We start from the raw sequence: 9,887 nt of genomic DNA, 5'->3' as shown, positions 1-9,887 counted from the left end.
AGCCACTACAGGAGATTTCATCACCTTCATTGGCTACACAAGTGATGTAGAAGAAACATGTATCTTGCAAGTACTTTATCTCAGAGCTAAATGAAACTCATTGATCACTTTTCATAGCCAAATTGTGACAGCTTCACCCCAAACCTAAATGATGAGCAGTCCACCTTTGCTTCTTTAATCTTTGATAAGCTCAGAAACCAGTGACCACCCAGCCTCCACCAAGCAGACCTTGCCTACAGGTCCTATCCTTTTCCCAGTGGATGTCTTTATCATTCAGAGTTGTCACCCATCAAAACCAGTTAACCACATTCCTGTGTCTAGCCCAGTTACCCTGCGCCCATGGCTGCAGTTATCAGTGTTGAAGGTATCTCCACCAGCTTACATGTCTGCTGGGATACACCCCCCTTCCAAACCCTTTCTGTAACTCAGGATTAGTGCAAGAAAAGCAAAGCAAAACAATAGCGATTCCCTTTGCCTCCACCTTTTGGGTCACTTACCTGGTGAGGCACTTAGGGCTCAAGGAGAGAAGTGGACATGGCAGGGAAGGCATCTGTGGATCTGAAATGGTTAAAAAGATTCCTGTCTCAGGACCACTAAGGTCCAAAGGGTTAAACCTATTCTATACAAAGGGTTAAACCTATTTTATACAAAGCGTTAAACCTATTTGATAGCTCACCACCTTTCTCCACCAAGTCCTGTGGGCTCTCATGGTTCACAGAGCAACCCTTTCCTGTTTCGTGTATGCCACTCAGTGCATTGAGTGCCCCCAGTAAACAACCCAAAACTTGTCAATACCTTCACCCATGAGACCTCCAGGGAGAAAACAGGGTTTTAGCATTAGCTGCAAATGGAACTGCCTGGAACACCACCACAAACACGGGTTGTAGTGCACAAGGAGAGATCTCAGGCCTTTTAGTTTGGAACCTGCCAAAGTGCTGTCGACCCCGAATTGGTTGTGACTGCAGGGACAAACGTGAGGCCTCAGCCCCCGAAGAGAGGGGGAAGCAAGAGGATCAAACAAAATGGTTACAGGGGATAAAGCAAAGTATTGCATTTTAATTGATCTAATCTCTGGCTCCCGGTGGAATTTGCAGAGATATCTTACTAGAATTACTCGAGTTTTATCAGGAGATGACAATACTGGGAAAGTGCCTTTTGGACAGTGAACCACTCCAGATCCTGAACTGCATTAGCATTGGGACCGGCTGAGCAAAAGAGCTCCCACAATAGTTTCAAAGATGAGAGCAAAAACTGAAGAGGGAGAGAACATGTGAGATGTGAACCCACCTGGGCACACAAATGTATGTGAGCACAAACCCAGGCATATGCCTAATGCTGCCTGCTCTGGGTCCCTCCTGCCTAAAACCTGCAGGCACCTACCAGAGAGCAGGAAATACAGGACCTACAGAGACACTAGAAAAGGCACCCAAATGTCAGCAGCTTCCATCTATCCACTCCTGTTCCAAGATCCATTTCTGTTCTGAGTGCAAACATTCTGAACATTAGACACAAGAGGGCAAGAGGGGCATGAAAAGCATCTCCTTAAAATACAGAGCCAGATATAAAATACATTATGGGTGGCACAAATGAACAGGAGAGCTAAAAGGAAAAGACAGTGAGAAATCAGGTGGTCTCTCATAATGACATAAACTGTCTGAGCAATGACTGCAAGATCTTTGGAGGAGCAGAGGAATAACGTCTGGCTCTGTCAAGATCCTGCTTTATTCACTGCAGTGAAGGGGTGAGAAAACATCAGGTCTGATAAATGATTCATGGAGCCTTTTCTTCTGCTAATCTGTAAATGCATTTTAAAGAGAAGCTTCTTTTTGATGAAGATATTCTGCTGCTCGTAAAAACATGTTGGCACTTAAAGACAACACAGGCACGCTGTGATGTCTCTGCTGCTGCTGTCAGTACTCTGAGAGCCCAAGTGCGGCTCCTTGCAGAGGGCAGGGATGGAGGGTTTGCTGACTTACCTCAGCTGAAGATCTGCCCCTCTCATCCCATGGCATTGGAATCTCGGGCTCTGGCAAAGCCTTACCTCATCTCATGCTTGCACCTTCACTGCAGATTTACAGGCACTAAGGCAAGAAAGGACCTTTATGCACTTCTCTCATGACATCCTGCATAATAAGCTCTAAATCCTCTCCTCCTGGTTACACGAGCACTCCTTGAGCATGCACATTTTACTGTCGCTGTGTGGCAGACACCTCTTTTCACATGCTGCTGGAAACAACAGAACAACTCTAATGTGCCCATCACCATGGCATCCTGTTCCCTGCACATCCTCTTCAGAAACACCTGCTGGAGTCAGGCTCCTGCCAGTGATAACATGATGGATTTGACTTGCTGTACCTAAGCCTCAGGCCCTGGTCAACTGGGCTCCGACCAGCAGGTCTGGGAAGGCTGTAACTGATGTGGTCCACATCACATGGAAACCTGGGCTCCCTGAACAGACTGCACTGCTGTTAGTTGTGCTTCTTTCACCTTTTACCACCACATATCTTGAGCTTTCTCTCTTTTTGCCTTTTCTTTTCATTCTCCTGTTTCCATTCAGCTACAGATAACGGCAACACCACTGATGTGGACACACTCAGCAGCAGAGACCTGCAATAGGCAAAGCACTTCTTCCCTTTCAGCTGGGTTTCCTCCTGAGCAGATGGGCCTCAAACTGCCTCATGACTTTTGTGAGTGTGGACAGGGAAGGAAAGAGAAAAAAAGGCATGATTATACAAGGACATCTTTTATTTCAGTACATTCAAGACAAAAAGAAAAGAAAACAATTCAAGAACAGGATGTACCTTCACTCACGGCTCTATCTCCCCTGCCTCTCTCCACTGTCGTCTCTTTCCTTCTACAATCAGAAATTGCATAGAGTTTGTTTTTCAATCAGAAAATTAAATTTGTCAATGTAAAACCCACGTCTGTACCAAGCAGAGGGTGAGCTGCTGCTGTTGCTAGGGAAGTAAATACTTTTCCTTACATCACATCCCAGGCTAATGGTTATCTCGAATGCTGTGAGGCATTGCTGCTGCTAGACATGGGCTGCAAGTCACCCTCAAGCCTGAGGGTGCTCCGTGGGTCACGGACAAGGGAAGCTCGGTCGCTTGTTTGGGGCTGTGGATGCTTTGGGGAGCGACAGTGGGTAGCAAATATCACCTCCCTTATGGCAGGAAGGTCCCACCTCACCTTCCTCAAAGGCTCCCCCATCTGATCCCAAAAGCAGGAAGGAAAGAGCAAAAGATAACCCCAGAACTAAACAAAAGACACAGAACCCCTGAAATTCCAGGCGTTTCAAGGCCTCTTTTAAGTTCACTGTGTTGGTTGGTTGGTTTTTGGCATCTTAATATATATATATATCTATGTATATATATATTTATATATATATTTATGTATTTTAAACAACTCCTCAGATGGACTCTCTGTAAAAACTGCTTCTCGTGGGGGGCTTGTCCCATCCCATCCTTCCCTTCCTCTCTCAGTCCATCCCACATACTCCAAAAAGGAAGATTTCAGCACCTGAAACCTGGTGCCTTGCAGACTAGGTCCTGACGTACCCAAAATAAACCAAAACAAAAGAATGACTCCTCCCTTCCCATCCCTTATCCACATCAAATAAAAAGACACCCCCCTCCCTGCCCTTTGAGAACATCCCCTGGTAAGTCTATGTGATGGGGAGACAGCGCCAGCATCCTTTTTCCTGGGGTGGAGAAGCTTCAAGAACCATTCTTGCCCCTGTATGGGCAACATCTGCTACACCAGTTACCCACCACATCCATCCTTCCCACCTCGGAGCCGCACGGTGGCACGGAGACAACTGCTGGGGACAGGCCAGGCAGAGGACTTGGCTCCTGCTGCATCAGCCCATCAGCGGTACACGCATCCTCTTGGACACCTAAACCAAAGCTGACCCTCTGGACAGGCTTGTGCATCAGCCCAAAGGTCCACCTTGCTCTGGAGAAGCTGGGTAACTGCTTTGAGTTTAAAAACGAGTTGACATTGTACAAGTCCGTGTTCTGTAAAATGGAACAGGACCCTCTCGTCCCACCCCAACACCCCCTTGCCCCAGCGTTACTCAGGCTCGCTGCTGTTGGTGGTCTTCTCCCACTCCAAGCTCTCCTCGCTCTGTGCGGGTGAGCCCGCAGACGGCCGAGCCCGGAGACCCTGAAACCTGCGGCACTCGGGGCACACGCGGATGTGTGTGCAGCCTCGGGCGACCAGGGCTGCTTCTTGAGCCAGTCTTTGTGCCAGGGGGTCTGGCTCTCCCCCACTGCACAGCTTCCCATTGCTGAGCGTGGTTGTGCTGCGGGCTCGGCGCTCCTCCGGGAGGACGGGGCGAGTCCGTATCACTGCCCCTCGCCTCCGACGAGGGTGGAAACTGTCCTTGCAGAGGATGATGTTGCGCAGCTCCGTCACCATTTCTTGGCACACCGACACCTGGAAGGCAGACCCGAGACATGCTGTTCACATAAGTAAGCTGTAAGCCCCAGCAGTGCTGCGTCTGCTCTGGATTCGGGTGCCAAAGTGGTACGGTCTCGGGTGTTAATCTGACCACTGAGCTTTCAATATCAGTGCTCAGGCATTTATGCTTGGTTTAACCCAATAGGTTCCACCTCTTGTCAGAGACCCTCCTGTGTTCTGGCTTCCCAAATCAACATGAGATCCAGACTTACTGCAAGGTAGAAATTGTCAAGTGATCCCTTCTTTAGGAAAGGTGCTTGGACATTGTACGCATCCTTGTTCCCTTCAAAAGCCCTTGGAGCATCCCATAGCCTCCATCTTAGTAGAATTAATGCATTTTAGACCCTGGCCAACAGACCTAGCCTTACCCTGTGTTTGAAGTCTCATTAAACTAGGAATGGTTATCTCAGCCTTACTAGCTCCAGAGCATTGCACTGCTGAGCACCCTCAGGTAACAGTAAGCGTACACTACCCCATCAGGACACCTTCAGGCCCTACCTCTGATTGTTCAGAGTGACGAAGGCTCCACAAAAATTCCAGCATTGCCATAAAAATTGCTACGATTAAGCCACAGATGAGCACCACAAAGATTCCACCGATGTTCTCCATTCCCAGGCCTAAAATAAAGCAGAAGGGACAATGCTGTGAGAGGCAGGCACAACATAAATCGCAAGCATCTTTGCTGGCATTGCATATCCCCAGCCAGGGATCAAAACCACATAGCCAGCACTGTCCTATTAATAGCTAACCGCATGACTCAGATGGCAACCTGAGTGACTTGCAATAACTGCAGGATCGAAGATGCATTCTCAGAAATGATGATTTTGCAGATAAACAGCAAGTACATTGGTGGGAAGTACAAAGCAATTTGTGGACAAACCAAAAACAAGAGGAAAAATGAAAGATCAATCGCACACAATTATTCACCCAGCTCTGGTTACTTTGAACTTCGCAAAGGAAGATGAGCCGTGCTAAAGGAGCAGAGATGAAGAAGACAAGAAAGGGCTTTAAAGGAAGCTGGCATCAAGAAAAGCTCCTTTGATTGCACTACAAAGTGCTGGTGAAAAATGATTACAGCTGCTTCTATTGCAGCAGCAAGAAGAGGTTCCAAACAAGACTAGGACCCAACACTGTTTCACACTGTATGGTGGCCAAATGGGGTCCCTGGCATCCAGTGGTACCCGGTTGTGGGGTTGGGTGCTCTCTGCTCAGCACTTTCTGGACCAAAAGGAGGAAACAGTCCCTTCCCTGGGGCTGGGGTGACATAGCCTCAGAGAGACAGCTCTTCTGTGCTTATTGGGTTTGAGTCTCAAGTGGTCTGAGCCCGATTCAACCGATCACTAAAAAGCGTGTGGTGCTTTGCAGCGAGGTGACTGTATGAGGCCATTACTCAACAAAAACATCTATGAAAGTCTTCGTCTCCCCTCTGTAGCATTAAATCAAAGTGTAAGAATCAATGACTTATTGACTTCATCTCTGCATGGCTTTTAGACATAGAATCTCACCAAAATCCTTGTAAATTGCTGACCTGCTTTGTTCTAAAACTTAGGAGGCCACATTTCTCCCTCCTCCTCTGTCATTCCCCTGGCACTGCCTCCGGAGCAATCTAGAGACTCTGTAAATCAGCCCTTTGCAGAGCTATTTCCAATAGGACAGCAATGGCAGGGCAGAAAACATAGCCCATATTCAGAGTTTAGACCCAAGATAAAGACCATCCTCCCCACCCAGCAGCATTCCATTTGAATTTAGGGCCAGTATCTCTCTCTGCATCCTTCTATAATTCTAACCAGATGACACCCACCACAGACACCCATTCACAAGCTCACTGAGAGCTATCTCCTTCTTCCCTATACACCTAGCAGCAGGCTACAGCCTTCCTCATTTCCCAGAGTGAGGAAGTGAGCCATAACACAGAACAGCAGGAAAGCCTGCCCAGGGTCACAAAGTGTACTGGGTAATACCAGGACCCTGCTTCCCAGCTACCCCCTTTCAAAGCTACCCCAAAACAGAGCACAGACTCGATTCCACTTCAGAGCTGGAACACCTGCACCTGCTGCAAGGTCAAGCAAAGACAAGAGCTACCATGGACCCGTCTTGGCTCTCCATCTCTGCACTAGAGGTCAGAAAACTGCCCATTCAATGGGGGAGACCTGCTGGCCTCCCAGCAAACACTTGCTGTGGAAAGGGTGAATGCCAACACTAAAACATGCAGCAACTGCATTAAGCTGGCAACTGCTCTCACGCTGGGACATCAGCCTAATGTGGTAGCTTTGATGGAAATTTGCATAGCATTGCAAAAGAATTTGCTCCTCAGTTTACAGATGTGCTAATGAAGCCTTTGCGTTCCTTCCCCTGGCTGTTTAAAAGGAGCTTTCACTTGGAGCCATTAACCAGCGGGCCTGTGGTGGAGATCCATCTCCCTTGAAGGAACCCAGGATTTTGGTCTGATCCCTTTAGCCATCCATTTTCCCAGACATTCATTAGAAACTAATTTCCCCTCCATATGCCTCCAATATTTGTCATTTGGTTGTTCTCGCTATCTCTGCCCCAGGCAAAAACACACAGCATGAGGCACAGCAGAGCTGTTTGGCTTTCTCCTTGAATTGTGATGGAATCTCAGGTCAGCACAAGGGGAAAAAGTACTTCTCAGGCAGAAAACCTGGCAGCACTCATGTGCAGATGGACATCCAACCTTGTGCTGCTGGCAAGGATGCTTCGACTGCTTTGTCCTTCAGCACGCATGTGGCTTACCTTTGGCTCTGTGGTCCTCCTCTTTGGGGCACTTGCCTCCTTCCCACCACTTCCTCTTGAGGATTTCCAACCGGTTGTTCTCTTGCAACTGGAGAATGGCCAGGTCAAACTCATCACGAAACACAGAGCCTGCAACACCAAGAGGTAGGGGGTAAGGCACCGTCTCAGCCTGCCTTCCTCCCCACTCATCCCCATCATGATGCCCTGCCAGGGTGCCCAGGGAGAGAAGCTCATCTGTGGATGGTTTGGAAGGGACTTCAGTCCATGTAAGCCTTTGAAACTTGCAGCTTCTCTGCTGGGACTGTCAACTGGTTCATCTCTCATTCAGATGGCAATTTCACCTGTTCACCAAGACCCATTTAAAGAGGTCCATTGTAAGGGAGAGCTTTGGCTTCAGGGGCAGGGCCTGCAGTATCACACCTCTGCTCCTCCAGATCACTGAGGTCCCTCTCCTGTCATCCTGCCTCCAGCTTAACCCTGCTCTAACACCTCTTCCCTCAAACTGCTGCACAGCAACAGCAGCAGGTTCACCCTACAATGCAAGCCCAAAGGTTCACGGTAGAGGAGGCTCACTTCTGTGCTCAGTACCGAGCTGTACTGCAGCCAGGATGATGATCCCAAAGAAGGGCCGTGGGAAAGACCTCAGTTCTCCCAGTAACTCTGCACTATTGTCCCAGCCAGCAGCTTTTCTGCTTCTTATCTGCTACGGTTTCACTGTTTAACAAGACAATGTGAGAACAAATTTAGTCCTGAAAGTAAGGATTTGTACTCACAATCAGGTTACTGTGACTTTACAAGCTTATGCATGTTAGCTCGACTATAGTGATTGCTTGAATGACAGTTCTGATGCAATTCACCTTAACTTTGTATTGCTAAGTGCAGGTGCTTAAAGGTCAGGAACAAGGCTTCCCAAGCCTGTGAGTGGCTGAAAGAGCAACCCATTGCTTGGAATAACAACCACTACATCCTTTCTTTGTGCTGCCCTGGGAGATGATGTTCTCTTGCTATCTCTCACATTTAAAAGACAAAACCCCTGCATTTGTTAAACCTGATTATTGAGATAGTCACTGAATTGCCCAATTCTCTGTCCTGGAGCTTAAAGAACCACCAGCTGAAAACAAGAGTTGCAGCAACACTACTTTTACAGCACTTAGATAAAACCAGGAGCACAGAATGTATCAAAAACACTGGTTCAAAGGGAAAACAGTCAGAAAAACAGCATATATGCAGAAAATAAGCAGCAATTTTGACACATCTTTCACATTAATTATTTAAAGAGCCGCAGTCGCGTGTCACATGGCTCTGGATCAGAGCACATCTGTTGGGCAATAGCAATGCATTTGATTTGCCTCCCGAGATAGAAAACGACCCTGGGCAGAGCTGTGAGACGTGACTATGGCTTTAGAGCTGGTTCAGCCTTTCAAATGCTCCGGTCCTCTGCCGGCAGCTGAGAAGGACTAGAATTTGTCTTCACTGCCTACCGACGGGCATGCCAATCCCGTAGCCCTTGGTGTCCAGAAGGCCCCCGACCTGCGTGAGGTTGCAATTGCGCTGACGATAATACTCGTTCATGGTGGACTCCAGCAGGAAGGCGTAATTGGAGTTCAGCACCCGCGCGATCCCTTCCTCCGTGCTCTTCACAAAGACACTGGGCTGCTTGGAGTACATGTAGTTCCACATCCGCTGGTACGTCTGGTAGCGGGAGTTCTGCAGGAGAAAGGGAGCAGCTGGGGTAGGAGCATCTTGCTGCGACATAAACCCCACCATAGAAAGGCTAAAGAAGATTTGGTGCCAGATTCCGGAAGGCTTTAGATGCCTAACCTCCATTGATTTCAATGAGATTTAGAGGCCCAAATATCTTGGTGGATTTGAGACTTTGTTGGCAAAGCTGGGCATGAAATGCATACCTAATTCCAATGCGTTCCAGCAAAGCTCTCTGCATAATTTCAGTTTTAGAAAAAGACATAGTTTCCATAACAGTAAAAAAGCCAGGAGAAATAGCTTGATTTAAACCATCAATGCCCCTTGTAGAGCTCACATCCTATTGTCTGTCACTGGCGCTTTGTGCTTAACATGTCACCAGCATCAGAGCCGGACACTATCACCCTGAGAAATGCTCTGAGGATGGGTGCAGCACCAAAGCTCTTTGCAGTTTGTTGCTCCCTGAATCCAGATATTGGTTCACCCCCTTGTGAGGCACATCAAAGTATCTGCTTAAGAGAATTGGAGCCTTTTTACTGACTCCAGTAAACTACAGTTCAACCAGTCCCGGATCCTCAGACTTTGCTGGTGGTTGATTGAGAGAAGGGCTAATGACTGTTAACCTCTCTTGCCTGTGCTGAACAGTGAAACTTGCTGGCACAGAAACTGAGGATAAACACACTCTGGTCTAGATAAGGAGCTTTGGAATTTGCCCCTTTCCCCCTGCATTTCTGCAGCACACAGAACCTCTTACACCACCTCCCCTCTCCACCAAGAGGTACATGATATTAGGGCACCTCTTGCCATTGCACTTGCAAGGGCTCATTTTCTGTGGCTGGTGAATGATGCTGGAGAGCCTCAGGGAATCTGCTGCTGACCCAGTTACCATCCTCATCTGTCCAGCTCTGTCCCTCGGGTGCAGCCACTTGGACAAGGGACAGGCAAACAGAGACTGTGCACACAGAGACTGCACC

General features: G+C 48.1%; 1 protein-coding gene across 2 annotated transcripts in view; it reads right to left on the bottom strand.

The window, feature by feature from the left end:
• Positions 1 to 2,781: 2,781 nt before the first annotated feature.
• Positions 2,782 to 9,887, bottom strand: part of GRIK4 (glutamate ionotropic receptor kainate type subunit 4) — a 172,748-nt gene continuing 165,642 nt past the window's right edge. The window contains exons 17-20 of one of the 2 annotated variants that reach the window (XM_034069546.1): positions 8,694 to 8,919; positions 7,213 to 7,341; positions 4,960 to 5,078; positions 2,782 to 4,437 (exon numbers count right to left, since the gene is read on the bottom strand). In XM_034069546.1, coding sequence (XP_033925437.1) covers positions 4,072 to 4,437; positions 4,960 to 5,078; positions 7,213 to 7,341; positions 8,694 to 8,919 — 840 coding nt within the window. In that variant the 3' untranslated portion in view covers positions 2,782 to 4,071. The remainder of the gene's footprint in view (positions 4,438 to 4,959; positions 5,079 to 7,212; positions 7,342 to 8,693; positions 8,920 to 9,887) is intronic. The other variant, XR_004550317.1, reaches the window with a different exon arrangement.

This window comes from Melopsittacus undulatus, chromosome 15 (assembly GCF_012275295.1).
Source record: "Melopsittacus undulatus isolate bMelUnd1 chromosome 15, bMelUnd1.mat.Z, whole genome shotgun sequence".
Taxonomy (NCBI): Eukaryota; Metazoa; Chordata; class Aves; order Psittaciformes; family Psittaculidae; genus Melopsittacus; species Melopsittacus undulatus.
The sequence above is the reverse complement of the archived record's forward strand: the minus strand, read 5'-3'. Positions and strand labels throughout refer to the sequence as shown.